Genomic DNA, 21,121 nt, shown 5'->3' on the forward strand with positions numbered 1-21,121 from the left:
TAAACAGGCAAACGCTGAGTATATGGTCCACGTGAGAAGAGATGGTGGTTTCTACAGGGGCATAAGGTATTCGGGCCGTGGTGCTCATATACACCCAGCAAGAAAACGGGTACCATCCGAAGCCTGTGAACTATCCGAACGCTCAGATGATCACCATCCTTTATAACGAGGACCGCACATACAGTTTTCATTCGAAGTTAACGCTCTTTCTCGACTATACTCTTTCGTCTTCTCCACGTACTCTGGCTGCAATGATCACTTTAGAAATGCTAAAACACCATGCAAGAGAAATATATGCGTTTGAGGAAGCAATGGAAAGGCCCCGCCATGCAGGCCTGGCGTTCTACTTCAGATGTGAGTGACGGTCTAAACGTGGCACACAAGAGGCAAACGAAAACGTAAGCGATACCACAACAACACTTCCACAGTCAGTTATGAGCTCACATTAACATAACTTTACCATAGAGGACCCAAGTAACTTTCGTAGTACGCAATGAGGACAAACGGAACGTTACACGCAGTGCCCAATGGCCAGTCTGACAGTTTTTCCAACAACCAACACAAATGAGCTCACTATTGGCGTCTGTTCTCGCTTTGAAGGCGAGTGGCCTATAGGTCTTCGTCGACGACCTCCTCGGTAACTTGAAGCCCCGGCCAACATGTCATTTCATAAACCATGGCCACGTCCGCCATATAGCAATGTACCTATTACAATTCACTCTGAAATCTCTTGTGTTTCACCTCTCTTCATCTTCGCTAAGACGAATCACCAGCAAAGTGAACCAGCCACTCTTCCACGATGCTTTGTATTTTCTTTTCTTTTTCTTCACTGCCTCGGTGGCTTGGCGAGTTAGCGCGGGACATCAGGCTCCGTTCGTTTAACCATTCAAATGTCGCTGACGTACCGGTACGTTCCCACGTTTGTCCCACCATGTCCCTGGCTTACCTGAGGACCGTACAAGCAGCGCATTTGCCATCAACCGTGTCATCTTTTCCCATCTTTATTACCGAAAATATACCGTTGTGGTTATCAATACCCGACAAAAAAAAGATGAAAAGACGACACTGCAGTAACGTCCCCTGCGAAATCAACCCGACACTGAAACGCTTAATTAGCGTTTTATTCCCCTGATTGATTGACATCAAGCTCACCTCTGCTGCCGGAAACGCCTCTCGAGTTCGTACGTCTGTGCCTTGGAAAACAACACTCGACGTTTCCGTTTCTTTTGGGGTTGTTGCTGGGAGCCGGGACCAGAGGACCCACCGTCGCGGTTCTGCGCGCCGCCCACCCCGAGGTCGTCGCCCTTGAGGTCGGAGCCGTCCTCGTCCTCGCTGTTTGAGTCGTCCACCGCCAGATCCACTGAGGGTTTCGATGACTCTGAGTCGTTGGGGCTCGCCGGTCCTGCACGATGGCGGCAGCGCAATAGTTTATAAGCATGCAGAGCTAACACTCGGGTGCATATGTACGCAGTAAAACGTCTCCCAGGTGTCACTGCAAGCGCTATACCAGTGCGTTAGAGAACACTTTATGGAACAGAAAACGTGTAGCGAGGGCACAAAGGTTGTAAGTCTCGCATGTGTCATTTCGCGTATGAAATGGTTCTTGCTAGAGGCCCTGGATTGCACTTTTTAGACATGCTTCAATTGAAGTATAGACACAGCACCATGTGAATATTTTGGTTTTATCCGGCGTTGCCGTTACACTCACGGGATGAGCAGTGAGTGAGTGAGTGAGTGAGTGAGTAAGTGAGTGAGTGAGTGAGTGAGTGAGTGAGTTGAGTGAGTGAGTGAGTGAGTGAGTGAGTGAGTGAGTGAGTGAGTGAGTGAGTGAGCGAGTGAGCGAGTGAGCGAGTGAGCGAGTGAGTGAGTGAGTGAGTGAGTGAGTGAGTGAGTGAGTGAGTGAGTGAGTGAGTGAGTGAGTGAGTGAGTGAGTGAGGGAGCGAGCGAGCGAGCGAGCAAGCAAGCAAGCAAGCAAGCAAGCATGGCTTGTTCATATATAAAGCCGATACCTCAGTGTCGTAAAGCTCACCCTTACAGCATCGACGTCATGTATTGCCTGCCACTTTGAACCGCACTGCATGGCCCGTGTAATAAAAAAAATTGATTGCTCGTGTATTGAGACATCGCTCGTATGATGACGCCCAAGTACACGTTCAATAAACTGTGGAAGTCAAAATAAACTAGTAACCTCCATCAACAGCGTTTATCATAGCCATGCTCCGCCACAGTTGTTGGTTTTGCATGCCCGGAAGAGTGCTCTCTGAAGCTGCTGACAAGTTCCACGACTGCCCATTTTCTTAAAAAGAGACAATAAACATATCGAAGAGCCCAGTTGCGAAATGACATAAGCAGTGCGCGCGTTAAATGTGCAGCTGCTGCTCCTAACGGAAGTGTGGCAGTCTGACAGATTGTTATTGGTTATTTTTTTTTCTCGTTGTGATGCGGAAGGTGCAAGGGCGTACTTTTCACATCACATGCATGCCACTTTTTCGCCATTCTTCTCCCTTGTTTCATATTTTTTACATTTCTTTTTGTACTCTTCCCTTTCTCTCATTTGCTTCATCTTTCAGTGTCATAAATAACCCTTTCCCTACTAAAGAATAACTAATCGGATCTTTAATAGCTAGTTAGTTCATTAGGCAATAGTTATTTAGTTGATGATTATATTGCGCTTAGTGTTACACGGGCAATTTTAAGTGGACAGGACGTGGACGTACATAGCGCAAACTACCAACTGTTTAACACTGTTAAAGAACGCCCTTATATAAGCGCGTTCTTTAACAGTGTTAAACAGTTGGTAGTTTGCGGTGATACAAGGTGATATGGCGCGGGGGGGGGATATAAAAAGATATGACAAGGTGACGACATGTGATCATGCTTTGGGCCATGCATACATCGTTCACTTGCACCCGTTCGCCCTGGCAAACTCGACCTAAGACGGTAATTTTCTAACTGTATATGGTCGCCTTTCTTGAAGATGGGAACAACACGAGGCCTCTTCCATTCAGCACAATGCGTTGGTGGGCTAGTTGGTGCGAATCCATGAATACTTTGTTTAGCGCAAAACGACACACACAAGAATTCACTAGGTTGTTTTGCAGTTAACAGTGAACGTCGGAACTGCTCAATGACGAAATTAGCAATAATTTCCACATAATGCCGAATAAATACATTAAGTATGTTGTCATCGGTGCCTCTCCCTCTCCTTGTTATCTCTCACTCTTTAAAAGCTAACTTCCATGTAGCGTCGGCACATTGAATCAGTGTGCCTACTACGTTGACACTTCCTAATTCTCTCTTTTTTTCGGAAGGAAGACGAAGTGATTCTTTGATAGAACGCTTCTACGTTTGTCTCCGCTTTTTCGCTTTGTTTTCCTGCATTTCTGGGAGCTCCCGCTCCCTCCTTGCGGCAATGGATGAAGAAATCTCCGAGGACTTTCCTGATGTGCAGCCGTCAGGTCGGTTAGCGTCCAGGAAACGTGGAAGTGCGTCAAGCGCTACAGACAGCGAGGCCACTGAGATATGCTCGGACAGCTACGACTCATCGGACGATGACTTCCAGGTCGTGATGAGTAGATCAGCGAAAAGAAGACTACTGCAGGCATCTTCGTCGCCAAGTGCTTCTACCGTGAAGAGTGCACCGCTGCGCTGGCCGCACACTGTGCTCTTCATGCCCGTGGACCCGGCGACCAATTTGCGGCTCCTCAACAGACAGGTCCTCTCTTCCTTACTTGAGAGAATCGCACCAAATGAGATTAAAGACGTGCGAATAAACTCGCGGAAGAATGTCCTGGCAGTTGATGTTTTACATCGCAGCGCCCTACAACACCTACGTAATATAACTGATATCGACAATGTAAAGGTGCGATCAATGATCCCCACAGGCGGCGATGGTACTGCGGGCGTCATTTATGACGTCGACGTTGCCATTTCTAATGACGACTTGCCAACGTTGATAAAGCCAACGACAGAAGGCACTTTCATTACAAGGATTTCCAGATTGGGAAACACACGCTGTGTGAAGATTTTGTTTGAAGGAGACAGCCTTCCTTCCCACGTCAAAGTAGGACATGTCCGCCATCCAGTACGACCATTCGTACCGAAGCCCCTCCAGTGTTTCAAATGTTGCAAGATTGGCCACGTGAAGGGTGTCTGTGTGAACAACGTCGTGTGCCCGCGGTGCTCTGAGTCTCATTCAGAATACGCCTGCAACGCACATGTTCTAAAATGCCCTAACTGCAGTGGTCCTCACAAGGCCTCATCAAAGGATTGCCCGCGGATGCGGACGGAATTCACCATTCTAAAACGAATGGTGCGGGACAATTCAACGCATCGAGAGGCTGCTACCGCTGTACGGCGACGTCGGCATCGACACAGAAAACGTTCGCGAAATTCCGAAACTGCAGATAGGTACACGCCAGCTACCGTCAGAAGGACTGCCGCATCACCACACTGCGCCACCAAGACAGATACAAGGAAAGAAAACAAAGCGGGGAGGCTCGCCCGTCCTGAAGAATGGCCTGAGCTACCGAGCGCACATCTCCCTGCTAGGTTACCTCAAAACGCACCGACTTCCACGGCTTCTGCACCTGTTGAAGCGACGCTGATTGATGATCTCCAGGTCATCAACATTCTGCGGTCGCTCACGAATGCCATTCGCGTTATACTTACCAACATGAAGTCTTCGTCTGCGCAAAGCGCACTACAGGTGCTGGACACTTTGAGTCCAGTACTTGCAGTTCTTGGTTAAAATCATGGCTCTCCAGAAGCCGTCGTTTCGTGACGAAGTCCGAAACGCGTCGATATTTCAGTGGAACGCCAGAGGACTGAAGTCACGCATGTCGGACTTTCGACAGTTTGTGTTCACGAATAAGTTCCCAATCATCGTCATCTGCGAGCCCTTATCAGATAACATCAGACTGTCCGGGTATGAGTGTTTCATGTCAGCCACCCACGGAGAATGCAGCAAGATCATCGTATTCATGCGACGTGATCTTACGTATGTCCATCACCCAGTGTCGCCTGACCAAGAAAACCAATACGTATGTCTGACAGTAAAGAAAGGCGAGCTCACTTTCACATTAATTGGAGCCTACATATCGCCCTCAAGTCGGCTGGACTGCGAGAGATTACGGCGAATCACGACGGCGACTGCGCAGCCTTTGGTGATTACTGGAGATTTTAATGCCCACCACCATCTCTGGGGAAGTTCTAAGATAAACTCGAGAGGCAGAAAATTAGTGTCATTTGCCTCCGAACAAGAACTGTGCTTGTTAAATGATGGAAGCCCCACCTTCCTGCGTGGAACTGCCTACTGTAGCTGCCTGGACCTGACCTTTGTTTCACGCTCTTTCACTAGAAAGGTCAGGTGGTTTCCGGATATTGAAACGCGGGGAAGTGACCACCTACCCACTTATCTTAGGGTTGAAGGGTTGACGGACTCCAGGTTAGCCGGCGTCACACAATGTATCGACTGGCCAATGTTCAAGTCAATTGTCGAAGACGGCTGTCGTGACGACTTGTCCTCTAGCCTAGAGGACATCATAAAAGGTGCCCTAGAGGTTGCGAAACATTCGCTTCTGAGAACGTATACACGCACCGAATACGACATCGAGCTAGAGAAGCTTCGTGCAATTCGTCGTCGTGCAGAGCGAAGATACAGGCGCACGAAGTCTGTACATGACTTGAGGTTGGCCAGAAGAACTCAAAAGAAGATTCAGCGTCGCATGGACAAACTCGCATTGCAAAGATGGAAATCATTCTGCGAATCTTTGGATCCACGAAAACCTTTGTCTCACATATGGAGAACTGTTCGTGGTCTCCGTGGAACCCCTCAGCAGCGCCACCCTTTTAAGTCTTTGGCCCTTCACCAACAATGCAGCGAGATTGACGTAGCGGAAGCTTTCTGCAGGAGGATTGCTGGCGAAACTAGTTCCGCTGGAACATCGACGCTCCACCACTCACCGGTTTCACGCGACCCCCGCATGGATAGTCCTTTCTCCATGGACGAGCTCGAAGCTGCACTGGCCTTGTGCAAGCGTTCATCTTCACCAGGACCCGACGGTATAACCTACCGTGCCCTATGTAATCTTGGCGAAGAGGCTCGAAAAGAGCTCCTGCTCTTGTTCAACAGCTCCTGGCAGACAGGTACGGTTCCGCAGGAATGGAAGACCAGTCGCCTAATTCCACTACTCAAGCCTGGCAAGTCGCCTGTAGACATTGCATCATACCGACCAATCGCGCTTGCCAGTTGCATCGGAAAACTAATGGAGAGGATGGTTCTAGCACGGCTAGAATGGTACCTCGAACATTACCAGGTATATCCAGATGCAGTGGCCGGCTTCAGGCGTGGCCGTTCTTCCATAGACAACGTTATCGACTTAGTGACGTACGTCGAGCACCAGAAGTCCTGCAAAAGATTATCTGCTGCCCTGTTTCTGGATGTTAAAGGAGCGTACGATAACGTAACGCACGAAGCGATTTTCAACGCGTTAGAGGCAGTAGGACTTGGCGGCAAAGTCTATCTCTGGATAAGTAGCTATCTACATAAGAGATCCTTTTTCGTGCTTACCGAGGACGGCCCGACCTCACAGCATTACAGTAACCGTGGGGTGCCTCAGGGCGGAGTACTCAGCCCAACGCTCTTCAGTCTAACACTCATTGGACTCTCCGACATCCTGCCAGGCACCGTTAGGCTCTCCATCTATGCCGACGACATTTGCATTTGGACGTCGGCTGTGACGCGACTGCAGCTTCGCGCGCGGCTTCAAAAGTCAGCCACTTTAACATCATCCTACCTTAGAGAACAAGGACTTCGTATATCATACGAAAAGTGCGCAGCGGTGGCATTTACCAGAAAATCAATGTCTCCATACATGATATCCGTCGACAGACACATGATCTCGTACAACACGAGTCACAGATTTTTGGGGGTGGTCCTTGATAAAAATCTCTCCTGGACCCCTCATGTGAATTATGTGAAAAAGCGCCTGACAGGAATTTGTCATATGTTTAAGTTCCTTGCAGGAAAGACCTGGGGAGTACCAATACACTCTATGCTGCAACTGTACAGGGTCCTCTTTATTGGATTCCTACGGTACAGTCTACCGGTCATGTCCAACACCTGCAGAACTAACCTGAATATAATTCAAAGCATCCAAGCCCAAGCCCTCAAGATATGTCTCGGTCTACCGCGGAGTGCGTCAACGACTGAGGTTATTGCAGTCGCTCAAGATTTCACTATTAAAACGCACATTATCATTGAAACAATGCGTGTGCACATACGACACTTTGCCCGGACCCCTACCCACCACCTAGCAAGTCTCCCAGTAGATAGGCCCCACACGACATTCAGTGCGACTGTCTTCGCGCACTGTGCCTCTTTCAGGTCAGGTTACACACCTGCGGCAAGGCCTTCCATTCCTCCATGGTGTATGCGCCGTACTCAAGTGAACCTTACAATCCCAGGCCTTCAGAAGAAGTCGGACTTGCCATCATCAGCGCTCAGGCAACTGACTTTACTTCTCTTGTACGAGAAATACAGCGACTGCACACACGTCTACACTGATGGATCAACTACATCAACCAGTTCCGGCGGCGCTCTAGTTATACCAGCAATGAGAATAATCAAGCGGTTCAAGACTTCCCATGTCACTACGTCCACAGCTGCAGAGCTCGCGGCTCTCCGCTACGCGCTTCAAGTGATAAACGCTGAAAGTCCTAGAAAATGGGCAGTCTTCTGCGATTCAAGGCCGGCCTTGCAATGTGTGGAGTCGTTTCTCCGACATGGAACTCACGATCAGCTCACGTGCGAAATCGCGGAACTTGTTCATCACTTAATAGCAAAAGGACATGATATCTCTTTTCAGTGGATACCAGGTAATTGCGGTATCCTTGGAAATGATGACGCCGATAAGGCAGCTCGGACGTCAAACCAAGAAGACCGCTGCGTCCCCATTCCTCTCTCAAGGACCGACGCCGCGAGGCAACTTGGCATTCTAGCACGCACGATCTCCTTGACAGAGTGGAACACCGCACATACAAGGCGCACAAGACTGCACAGACTAAACCCGTCACTTCAACTCAAACCTCCAGCGGGTCGACACCGACGTGAAGCGTCTCTTCTGTGTCGGTTATGGCTTGGAGTTGCCTTCACGAATGCCTACTCAGCACTAATTGGAATGGCTAATACTTCTGCATGTGATGTTTGCGGATGCGAGGAGAACATTGACCACTTATTGTGCCATTGTCCACAATTTCAAGCACAAAGACAGTCTTTGTCCAACACATTGAGGAAACTAGACGATCGTCCTCTGAGTGAACAGACCATATTAGAGCACCGTCCCGACCGATCATCGGCTCAGAAGGCAGTGAAGGCACTTTTGTGTTTTCTCAGAACTTCTGGTTTGCTCGAGCGACTCTAACTGAAGTGCTGTCCGTACGCGTATCTACACCTTCTCTCTGCCTTCTTTCTCTTCCCCTTCTCCCACCTCCCAGTGTAGGGTAGCCAACCAGACTATTGACTGGTTAACATCCCTGCCTTTCCTGAATTCTCCTCTCTCTCTCTCTCTCTCTCTTTTTTTTCCGTTTCTCTCTCTCTGTTCTTGTGAGAATTCCTTTGGCCATTTGACACTGGAAGTTCAGCGGAAAGGGTAAAGAAATGTTGCTTTATGGTGCTTGTTGCTTGGTCATGTTACTATGCCAGCCCGTAATTCTTTTCGCTACTACTACCAGTGCGCTGTAAATTGATCGAGAGATGCGCAAGCGGGTTTGACTAAACCACGCCTTCCAAGGTTTGTAGCGTCGACGATTTCTTCTATTCATCATTCTGTAGTTGCGTTACCCTCAGCAAGCGGCCCTAGTGTGTGTGATCTGTATCGTGTGTTCTACTTTATTCTTTTAGATTTGTCCGGTTTCTCTTTCTTTCTCTTTCCTCCCCTCCTTCCCATCTTCCATTTCTGTCTTGCCGTCTCCTCCTTTCTGAGAGTAGGCAGGCGTTGTGCCCCGTCCGGTGGCAGTTGCCAGCCTGCTCTTCCTTTTCCCTTTCCTGCTAGATGTACATATGTTTTAAAAACAAATAATAATGATAATAATATACCAGCCACCTGGCCGGGCTCACACTCACTAAAACCAGCACAAGGAGCCACCATTTTTGTTGATTGTTCAGGTTCAGTTGAAAACTTCGCTTCCTTCTGGCAGCGCAACTGACTGGGTGTAACCGACCGGGCGTAACTGAGAGGAGAACTAGTGTTAACTGCCAGCTTCTTGTATACCACTACAGTTTCGACATAACCACTTCAGGAACACAGTTCCCTGATTCAAAGCAACTAGGACGAATATTCTCTGCTATTTTTCTGATTTTTTCGTCTTTTCAGAACTGACAGATTCCGCTAAAAAGATAAGGTGTTCCTTCCATCCCTTTATGGTACAGACGTCCTGTATTGTATCCGCGTCAATCGAAGACGATTAGGGAATCGTGTTATCGACAAGGTCACCGGGACTTCACTCACCCAGGAGAGGTCTCATAGATCCCGGGGACACGGAAGAGGGCGCCACCAGCGGCGTGCTCCCGGTGGGTAACGCTGGCGACTCCTGGTGGGGCGAAGCCGCGAGCGCGGGGGGTTCGCCCAACTCCCCGGCCTCCGAGAGGAGTGGCGATGGGTCCGAGCCCATGGGAAGCTGACCCTGCAATGCGTCCATGCCTCCACCGCCCATCGAGCCCAGTGCTGCGCGCGTGGCAAGCGGGAAACGAAAATTACAGGGTGAGTACACAAAATAAAAACTGAGGCTGCATTAAGCAATTACGTTTCGGTGATAAGGAAACGGACAGCTGCTGCTGTAAGATGATAATTAGCTAGCCCATTCGCAAATATCTCTTCCTCCTTCATTGGAACTGTCAAAGCGCGGAATTTGAGCTTTCAGGCTGTAAAAGAAAGACGCTTAGCGTGCCTTCTGTGTGATCGTTCACCTTTCAGTGAACAAAAAAAACGCGCTTCCCAGTGAGAACCTCCTTCGTAATCTATAAATTCGCACGAGCGCTTGCTTCTTTAAGAGCAAAAGAATGAAAATGAAAATTCCTTTGCTAAAAGGTATGGCTCAACTGGCTTCTCTGCCCTCCATAAAATGGCAACAAAAAGTTCAAAGACTGAGGGGGGTAGCGATTGTGTCTGGGTACACCAGTCCTGAAAAAAAAGGTTATTTGCGGCTCGAAAAGAGAAAGGTTCTCGAAAGAACGAAAAAGAAAAATGACACAAGGAGAAGCCATGTCCTCTGAAACAATAGCCAAAGGTTGCGGCAGTTTCTTTTTCGTCACGTGACAGGGCCAGCGTACGACAAAAAATTGATAAGCGCACGTACATCGCCATTGTGGTTTAGCTCGAAGTGACTAACTCGCGCAGTCCAATTAATGACGTAGTATTCAGAGCGCTTACCATTATCAGAAAAAAAAATCGAACTTCCTTAGTTCAGCTTAACCGCACGGGTATGCCCAATCTTTAGCCTAACCTTACCAAACTTCATGCTTAAAAGGTCTGGTTAACAAAACGATTACGTCAGGGTTAGTCTAACCTAAACGAACGCAATGTTTAACTATTGAGTTTTAGCTTAACACAATAGTTAGGTGAACCTAACTTATATAGCTGAACGTAAAATCATAGCTTACTTAGCACGACACCTCAGGCACTTTTGCAATGACCGGCGTCACATGTGAAGTGTAACATGACCCATTGCACTTCTGTGAATCCGTATGTATTATTTCAACTTATGCATTGCGTGTGACAAAATCACACTTTGAAAAGGAATTTACTCTTACGAACGCCGCTTTGTGGACGCTCAATGTTACTTATAAAAGCATCGGCACATGAACGAACGTTGGCTGAGGCCGCCGTGCCATATCACACCTAGAGTCCCCTAGGCTGGGGAATTACGCAACGGGTTTGCGATTGTAAGCTTATGCAAGTCACGCGATGTAAGGTGTGACGTAAGTCGTATACTGATAACGTAAGACATCTTATACTGTCGTCATATCGGGCGTTTTTCTCGCGCGCTTTTTGTTTCCAACCGCGACCCTTCGTCCCGATCATCGCTAGATATATTTTCTTTTTCTTTCTTCCGTCTTGTCTTTTCTTTTCTTTTTCTCTATTGATACTCTCGTTCGTGTCTTTGATCGAAGACGTCATGGCACGGAGTCCATCCACGCACACGACCTTCTTCAGATATCGTCTGCTACGCGGAGACGCATGAACAGACGACTTGGGGTTGCAAAATAATTGATGCCCTCCATCCAGTACGAACAAACACCGTCTTCGGGCACGTTCGGGTGTAGTACGACATAAAAGGCGAGCGGTGGGAGGTGATTTCCAAGAAAAGGACAACGCGATATCAGATGATAGACCGGTCGGGTCCTGTTGGTCTTATCGTGTATAGCTTCGAGCGAAAAAAAAAACGCAGTGTGTGGCTTGTATTGCGTTAGGTCTTGCAGTCGCTCGAAGGTTACGAAAGGGGGTGACCTTACCTCGACAAATCCCGAACCGCGTCGTACTTTAAAAATGACATTGTGCGTGTGCCTGTATTGTACGTCTATAGTGTTTGTCATACTTATAATGCACAATTTTATAATACCTTTTGTTGCCATTGGAATGTGTGATTCATGTTCACGTTAATCATGTGAAAAGGAGTGGCTGGTGAACTCTTATTTGTGCCATTATCTCCTATTTATTCATGTCAATGAAAACAAAGATACTTTGAACTTGTCACCTTCATTTGTGACACCATGGACCGCACATCTGTACTAAAAAAGAAAAAAAAACATTCAAATTGTATTTAGTTATAATTTATTTCGTGTGCTGATCATAAGTACAACTGACAGTCTGAATTATTCACGACTCAAGCTTTGCTACAGTGTAAAAAGACATTGCTCTGTGTTTCCAGTTGTGTGTATCGTGCTTGCATGAGAATTCTAAGGAATCGAATTCGGCGTATCAGCAGTAATACACGTTAGGCTTCCGTAGAGCTGCGCAAAAATTGCGCAGGTTCAACTCACGTATTCCAAGCTTTCTTGAATCGCCTTAGTATAACCGCTATACGCAAGGAATACCATGAGACGTGAATTTGCATTTTTTTATTTCCAATACACGTAAGCTTTTTACACAAAGTGTTTTACAAAAAGTGCTTCAACGTAAAAAAAAAACTAGATCGCACGCCTCTGATGATTGAGATTAAATTGTTGAATTTAACATCCCGTGCTACAATGTGTGCTGCGAGGAACGGCTTAGAGGGGCGGGGTAGAGGTTTGCGGTTTAATTTTGACTACAGAAACATTTCTATCGTGCTATCAATGCACATTCACGAGAATTTTTTTTTCGCATTCGGCCGCCGTCACAATGCGGCCACTGCAGCTTGTTATCGAACCTGCAACCTCGTACTCAGTAGCACAGCAGCGCCGTGTTCACTGAGCCACAGAGTCGGGTGGTCACGTGGTGTGCGACGCGAATGCACTGATGAATCCCGGGCGAATGCGACGATTTTCAAGTCGTTACAAGGGAGTATTGTGCGACGAGGTGTATATGGGACACAGATAATTATTAACCGTCGCGATGCGCGTCCAATGCTTGTTCGAACATCTCTGATTATGGCACGGGATCAGTCAGTCCCCCTCACCCGTTGCCGAGAGTGTTGGAAACCCCGGGAGAAACTCTGCGAGAGCACGTATTGCGCTCTGGTGTGAAAGATCCTCCCACCAGCTCCCGCCTCTGATGACGCAGACTGCGGGATAGGTCCCCTTTGCTATTTGTCTACTACCCACGGTATCACATAGCTAAGCAACAATCGGGCAGACAGAAAACTTGGGGGAGAGGGGGGGGGGGTGTAAGGAAACCTTCCCTTTAAATTATGTCTCTTGCACTATAGCTTGGAGAATAATGTATCGCAGAGGAATTACCCGGGACAAATTTGGCGCAAATCCGGGCCGAAGGAGTCAATGCGAATTTTTGATCGACTGAGTCATTGGTTGATTGATCAGGTGCAACATCCCAAAGCGACACCCGTGCAAATCACGCATGCGCATGCTGTCTCCTCTCTTCTTATTCCCCATTCCAAACAATGAAATTAATTATCTGCATAATCACATTGCATCCGTGTCAACACTCTGTTTGGCGCTACGGGTGATCATTCAGGAGCTTTTCGAATATTCTGGATTGATGGCAGTGTCGTATTTTTTCGCTCCATCGTGCCCACTACGATCTCTCTGAATGTATCGTGTGCAGTCGATCAATTTTTATTCAACATCTTAAATATGTTGTGGTGCACGGGCAAAAATAGAAGTATTCGCGGATTTACGTCAGCTGGACAACGGCAACTCATGCGAGTACATGCCTAAAATGCGCCCCCATCTTTCTCGAACTTTAGGCGCACTGCGTCGGCGTTTATATTTGGCACACCGCTACGTTCCCGTTGCATGTTGTATAACTACTACAACTTGCTCACCAACGTGGACTTGCTTCAGAATGAGTTAGTTGTTAGCGAGAAGCTAGAATATTGAAGTGATAAAAAGAAAATTCACGCAGAAACTCCTCTGGGATTTGTCTGAGTATGCGTAAGCATTGGGCTACTTGCTCATCTCCACACAGCCCGGTGTCGTTACCGATGTTACGAAACGTGATTCGACCAGCATCAACACGAAGAGTCTATGCTGATTATCAATTTTATCGGTCGTTATCAACCTTATCGAACATAATCCGACCCCTATCAACTCTTATTAGTCCCTATCAACCTGGATTGTTGCAAGGACACAGTGCGAATCTGTTGAGAGGCCATCGCTACAATTGCTGCGGGGTATGCAATGCATTATTGACTGTTCGGATGCTTGTTTTGAGCTTGTTCGATAGCTGAAACGTGCGCTTGTTCTGTGTGTTGTATGGGTGATTTCAATGAATGTATGCACTGTTCGCTTCCATTATCTGAGCGCTTGCAGCCTTTGCTTTACGTTGGTATGAGACATTCCAATTTTTGGTTGGCTACGGGGGTATGAGCCATTGCTTATGTGGGTATGAGCCATTGTTTAGGGGAATATGAGCCATTGCACTCGTCTTACGTGACGGACGGACAGATTTCTGGTAGGGTAGGCGTAGAAATGCCTACGCATTTGAAATGGTCGAGGAAGCGATGCCTCAGACTCGAGCGCCGATGTTCAACTTCATTGAGCGCAACGTTGTCGCAAAATCTTACTTTAGCACCCTCTTCTGTTTGTGTTGAATGTATACCCATTCAGTGTATCTTAACGGATGAAAATCTGAAATGACCGAAACATTTGGACAAGGGGATTTGTGTTTGTCAGTGACATGCTTTAAGCGTCAATCACGCTGCAGCAGCTCACATCACCCAAACTGGTTTTGGTTCAGAAGTTCTAAACGTATTAATCGGGTATTATACGTGTATTCAGGTTAACGGACGGACGCTTGGCACAAAGAAAAATGATGGTCCGGGCTTTTTAGTTATCTGCCACACTTCAACTGCTGTCGTGGCATTTGTGAATGATGACATATATATGGTGAACCATCACGGTGTCCTTGCAGCGTGGAATCTCATCATTTCCACGCCAAGATTAGAGTGTCATATGTAAGCGAGAGTCGACACTCCTTGTCAATGTAAGCTAATAGCTGAAGATTTCTAGAAGTCCAATCGCTTCGATGAACGAGTGATTGACGTGTTGGCGAACATTTGTCGAAGTGCAAGAAAATTGCCTTGGTTGAACGCGGTCAAGCCAAGTCTGTCGAGCGATAGCACGGTTTTTCTTGCTTTTGGAAAGGACACAGAAGCTTCTCGGTGCGGCAGCAGCAGCGAGCGAATTGACCTTCGTGCTGTGTCTCGTGTCAACACGAACTAAGCGTCGAAAGCACAGCGCATACGAAGCTAACAGGATTCAGCGCACTTCGTCCACATCACAGATCGCTTTTAAGATATGGGCGCCCACGCGGCGTACGCAGCAGCCGCCGGCAGTGGCAGGCCATGTCCCAGTTTGACCTTGACTGAGCTCGAAGGTCAGATTTACGGAATCGGGCGTTTTCTGGGTTTGTGCCTGGAGCAGTACAGCTACCGCTCTATAGAAGTAGGAGTCGCTCGTTGTTTGAGTGCGTGATTATGTGGACAACGGAGTCGTTAATAGGCACATCTGTAGCGTTAGCACAGGTGGCTTTACATATATAAGCCTGTTGATAATGGGCTTGTTGTGTGCAGCGGCGGGAGTGACGGCGTGGCACGCTACAGCCATAGCTCCCCTCAATTTGGAGCACTCTCCCGCGGCCGCCGCAGGGAAAGAGAGCGGAATGCAAACCTTTAAACGGCACGATACTCATGTGCGATCGCGCGTACGTATCAAATGGATATAATCTGCGTAAGGTGACGAACCGATCCCGCAGCTAGGTTGGCTCGCAACTCGACGCCTTTAAGTTCCGAGTCGAACTCCTTCAGCTATAGTCCGGCCACCGACAGCCAACCGCGAAAAATGGGTGAAAAGAGGCAAAGAAAGCTATTCGCGTTAATAAAAGGCATCGGCACGGCGTTTGATGCGATACTCAAGGCTGTGCTTGAACTTCTGGGCACCGTGTCCTATAACGATACGCGGGCGCGGCATGTTTGGCGCGAAGCAGCGTACGCAAGACCACTGCTGTAGCCCAGGGGAAACAGCGCCCCGGCAGCTATTACGCGTCGCACAGCGTGGCCGCCTCCGAGATCTGTTAGTGCGTGCGCCCGCCGATCTTGGAGGCCGTGTCCACCGCACTGACGTGGTGAGGAGTGGCGCCAGCATCGTTGCAGGCGTCGCGTATGGACGATTCGCGGGATGAGCCCGAAGAAGTACTGTCGGCGTTAGCCAAGCGCCTGGCGAAATATTATATAGAGTTAGCTTGACGTTTACCCTCCGCTAAAGTCGACGTCAACGCCACCCTTCGACGAAAATTGCCAAGTTTATCTATAGCGCACGAAAACGCGAGGACACAGAAAGACGTGGTACCCACAGGCGCTTTGTGCGTCACGTTTTTTTTTTTTTTTGTCCTCGCCTTTTTTCCTGCCCTATGTAAACTTCCACGTGTCATGCCAACACGCCCAAAGCGCTACGTAGCAGCGAGTGTCGTCTTTTCTTGTGTGTCTTCGCTGTGTCCGTGTCAGTGCGCTGCTTCAGCAGCAAGGTATGATTACTGAACTTCGACGAAAGCAGTCACATGTAGACTCTCCCTAACATTCCTTGAAAAGCGTAGCTTCTTCTTCAGTCGAGGAGTGGCGCTACGCTCAACTGAGAAGAGGGAAGGAAAAGCTTCGAACGAGGTATTGTGCGAGAATAGGGGGGTACATCAAGGAGGTTCAAGAAAAACTGCTAGAGTGGAAACTATGTCCCAAAGGTGAAGCTGCACTGGAGGGGGCACACGATAAAACTATACATACACGATAAAAATGGTGAAGAAGCACTATTTCCGCATCTTACCAAAGTTAATCAACCTCCTCGGTTAATCACGGCTTATTTTCACCGGACAGACACTCATCTACGTGTATCTCTCTGGTACTGGTTTTATTATGAAATATGGCTGTCCTGGCATGTTGTATTGGGCAGAAATAACGTCGTCAATATTCAGAAGTTAATATTTTCGTTGGCAACAACCAGCTTTTTATTCAATTAGCCAAGCATTACAATAACAGAGCTCAATCACTTAACCTGCAAGCGGACATCACCCGACAAGGCTCTTTTTCAGGCGAAGGAGGTGCAAACATTGGCTTCATATTTCGTGGTAAGAAGCTACGGGAGCTTCCACTGCAGCAGCTTTTCGTTAATCTCCTTGGGGCATATATGCTTTACAGGCATTCGCCGCGCGGGAGGCAATTTCCGCACCCAGAGAGAGAGCGGCACCACACGAGCAATGATAACAAAAGGCAGGCGAAGAACGAAGGTTGGTCTTATCACTTCGTCGCACAGGAGAGCACAGGCGAGCAGGGTTAAGCCAATCCCGCAACGCGTGTTCGAGCGTCGACCAATCGGTGTACGGACGACGCGCGATAACGCGTGACGGAGGGAGCGCGATTAGCTGAGGTGCATGCGGCAAACAAGACAAGAAAAAGAAAAGAATGCGGCGATAACGCTTCGAATGCGCTCTGGCGCTTGCTGGAAATTCGGACGATAAAAAAAAAACGAGATAAAGATCCAGCGCCGAGATTTCTTCCTTTCTTTGCAAGAGCTTCACGCGCAGCTCGGTCTTTTTCTTTAGTACATCGAAGTTTGTGCCTTTATGTAAGTCGGCGTCAAAAGTTTGCGGGACGAGGGTATCGCGGTAAACAAGCTTGAGTACCGAACAGTTCGTGCCTACAAATAGTAGAGAGAGAGAGAAGGTAGGAAGGAAAAGCGGGGAGAACTATAAAGTCGTTTTTTCACTGGTCGATTCGGAGCAGGATTTCTTGCTCCGTGGCAACGGATCCGAATTTCATTGGTCGATCTGGAGAGGGGTTCGCGCTTTCCGCTGGTCGTTTCGGACCCACTCGCTCCGCACCGGATCGCTCTCACTTGCTCCGCCCCCGAGGCGCTGATTCGGGCGGAAGTAGCTCGCGTCACTTCCGTCTTCGAGCGTAATCGGTAACCCGTCGGTACGCACAACATTTGCGTTGCTTCGCAAAATGGCTGCATTCGGTGCTGCAGCTGTATAGCTCGCGTTTAGCGGTGCATGCTAGGACTATAGCGATTACGAGGTGACGCAGGTGCCGTACGAAGCCTTCTGTGCACGTTGTCCGGGCACAATCCTTGCGGGCGCGACATAGAAGGGACGGACTCTGCGACTGCCGCGGTCAAATTATGCGCGTGGGTCGGCGAATTTGGTTGCCGTGAAAACGTACTGAGCGGAAGTCGGGCATGGTTTCCGGAACCGGTTTGTGTCACGTGTACGCAGACTTCCTGTGCGATCCTCCGCGGAGTGTTTCTGCGCTCCGCTGGTCGATTCGGATTTCTGATACCCGAGCGCTCTATCGAGGATTTCGGCGGCCGCTCCAGATCGACCAGTGAAAAACGTCATAAGCTTAGCTCAATAGGTGATGTCCAAATCCAGATGGTTCTGTCTAGATAACAAATACAGATCTCAAAGACTATATATATACACAGACTCCTATAGAACATTGTGAGACGTTATATTTCTGCATTTGGGTTACATGACTTCAAATCTGACCTGTCTCTTTTTGTTAGCTTCCGTTTACTCACTGCATACGTGTCTCTGACGAAGGCTGGCCCACTAGCCGAAACGTTTTAGACCGGTAAATGCGTGTTTGCACGTATACGTCGTTGTCGGTTTTTTTTTATTCTTTATTTATTTGCCGCTGCATATTTTATCCGAATCCCGAACGCTTACGCACCATGCGGCTGCTGGCAAGAAAAGCAAATGAAAAGGTCAAAGAACAGCACCACGCGATAACAAGCGATGAAAATAGCACCAGAAAGAAACATTTCCGCACTGACGTTGAAATAACGTACGAAATAAGCTTAACTGCGAGTTGGCCTAGTTGAAACAGATTCATCTTAAAACTTTTTGTGCGCAAACAAACAGGGTTGCACCTATTCTTCGTCCCTGTTTGTTTGCGCACAAAAAGTTTCAAGAAGTAAGCTATAACGCGCACTGCAGCGCCTGCCAACCTCGTATAATGTGGAAGGCTCGCTTAAACTTCTCTTGTCAGTTCGCTACTGCGCCGCGACATAATAGCTATACCGTGGCTGTGTAATATCCACGACAATGTTGCAGCTGATAAGGCTATGCGACAAGTGCATTAGGACAATGTAACATCCGCACTTCATTTATCATAAGGCCTATTGCGCCATCTTCATGGGCACTATTCCCGATCCCAAATGGTATAATCCAGTGTGGCTGTGCCTTATGCGACCCTTCACGTGATCGTCGTATTTGCGTGCCTTCCTGTGACCCGACATCGTGTTATACGCGGGGCTGACGTCACATTCCAGAGTGTTTCATGCGACCTCTATTGTGCGCTATCTCCTTGGCGCATTTATGTGCGCTAGCTTTAGATCCCAAATATGCCCTCTTTTCTGATTTGCCTTGCCCGGCATTACGTGACCTGACTCTGTGCGTTCCAGTGTGTTTTATGTCACCTCTGTTGCGAGGAGTTGCATTTGAGCATTTCCGTCCCGTGACTTCAAATCTGAATTGTTTGTTCTTGTCAACTACCGCTCACTCACTGCAGGCTTGTTATTTATATTTTATTATATACCCGTTCTATTCGAAAAGGTGTTGCCGGCGCAGGTTAAATATCATGCAACAGAAGTCCCTAATGTCGAGGAATAACAACAACAATACACGCCTCCAGCGGGGTACTCAATAAAGTTCTTGACTCCAATAGGCATGCGCGTCTTAATTCGAGACTGTTGAAATACGTTTCACAAGGCAGCTATAGAAGAAGCATTGCAGCATCACTTCGTCAACGACTTCGCGAAGAACTTATACACGTGGTCGATATAAAGGCAATATATCGGATGTGACTTCCAAGATGGCCACGTGCCCAAGCTTCATACGAGATATTATACGCTTCAGATCTCATTGTTTGCACTCGTGAGATTCAAGGAGGCCACGATAAGAGCAACCGCAATCATTTGCCTTATCTTCTAATCGAACGCGGCGCCAGCCTTTTCCGTGGTATATCGTCAGACAGCGCGTCAGCATCGATGAATTAAGTCAGGAGGAAGCCAATATACACGCCAAGCGGAACTTTGTCCTTTTGCAGTATGGGCGCTTCCACAAATTCTTGATTGTGTCGAAATTCCTGTGTGTGCATTTTGCGCCATCGCAGCAGCTGAACGTCAGTTACGCGTTTGGCGGTCGCATTTCGTCATACACGAAACTGAATGCGTCAAACCGTCTTCCTATAGCAGGGAACACAAAATTTTAGCCCTATAGTGCAGGCTTTGCGAGCCGTCGTCTTTTGTAGATGTACAGTATGGTCGACTTTTAAAGCGAGCACTGAATTATTATTCCACTATACCGATTAGAGCTAAAATAGGCTCCAAGTCACGCGGCCAACGTAAAAATATATCAGCCTCCTATACTGGTAGCCGTTGTTTACCAATTCGATAAAGCAGGTGTTTCTTTTTTTTTATCATGACTTTGGCCGCTGCGTTACCTTCAACTTTGCAAGACAGATTTACGCGGTCTACCGGCTTCCTACCCCCCATATACAGATCCTGCATAACTTCTCTCTTAACGTGCCGCGCTTGCTCTTTCTTTCTTTCTTTTTTTCTTTTTTTTTTTTTGACAGTGCATAACATAGAGAAACGCCGTAAGTACACTAGGGTGCAAATTGCGAGACTGGAGAAAGCAGTATGCTCACGGACAGCCCACGGAATTTGCAGATTCGCACAATTCAAAGGCAAACGCGTGTATGGCACATACGCAACGTTTGTTTTTTATTACAGGCCTACAAGGAAACCCATGAAGTTTCTGTATATATCATTGTGTCTCATTCAACGCTTTCGCCGTTGCAGAATGTTGCAGGGATGTTGGAGACAGCAAGACATATAATACCTGCGTGATATATTGCGTGTTACCAGGGGTGCACATCTTGAACTGATTCAAATGTTGAAGTGTATTACCTGTTTTAAAAGTTTATGTAAAGTTCAAAAGTTAATGAGTAGGGGCATACGTGGAATAGCGCATGTTTCACTTACTCGATCCATTTAATATATATATAGTGTGTTGTTATCCACGCAAACATTCATGGACACTCTGTACAGAGTTACAAAGCTGATTTTTCCTAGAGTTAATTGTTCGCAGTATATATATATATATATATATATATATATATATATATATATATATATATATATATATATATATATATATATATATATATATATATATATATATATATGTATATATATATATATATATATATATATATATATAGGCAGATTTGGCATGGTAAAGATGTTAGGTAATATTACAAAGATATTTTACCTTGAGCGAAAAGGCGACACTGCATAGGAGTGCGCGCACTTGAGTATTAATCAACTTTAATCCACAATTAATCAACAATTAATCCAACTTGAGTTGGATTAATTGCAAGAAGTGAGCCCATATGTTGCGTATACGTT

General features: G+C 47.4%; 1 protein-coding gene across 1 annotated transcript in view; it reads right to left on the reverse strand.

Annotated features, from left to right (window-relative positions):
- Positions 1 to 21,121, reverse strand: part of LOC142587960 (uncharacterized) — a 93,220-nt gene that overhangs the window by 5,888 nt on the left and 66,211 nt on the right. Inside the window, exons 3-4 of the mRNA XM_075699361.1 lie at positions 9,510 to 9,725; positions 1,153 to 1,402 (exon numbers count right to left, since the gene is read on the reverse strand). Of these exons, the coding sequence (XP_075555476.1) occupies positions 1,153 to 1,402; positions 9,510 to 9,725 (466 nt within the window). The remainder of the gene's footprint in view (positions 1 to 1,152; positions 1,403 to 9,509; positions 9,726 to 21,121) is intronic.

This window comes from Dermacentor variabilis, chromosome 7 (assembly GCF_050947875.1).
Source record: "Dermacentor variabilis isolate Ectoservices chromosome 7, ASM5094787v1, whole genome shotgun sequence".
NCBI lineage: Eukaryota > Metazoa > Arthropoda > Arachnida > Ixodida > Ixodidae > Dermacentor > Dermacentor variabilis.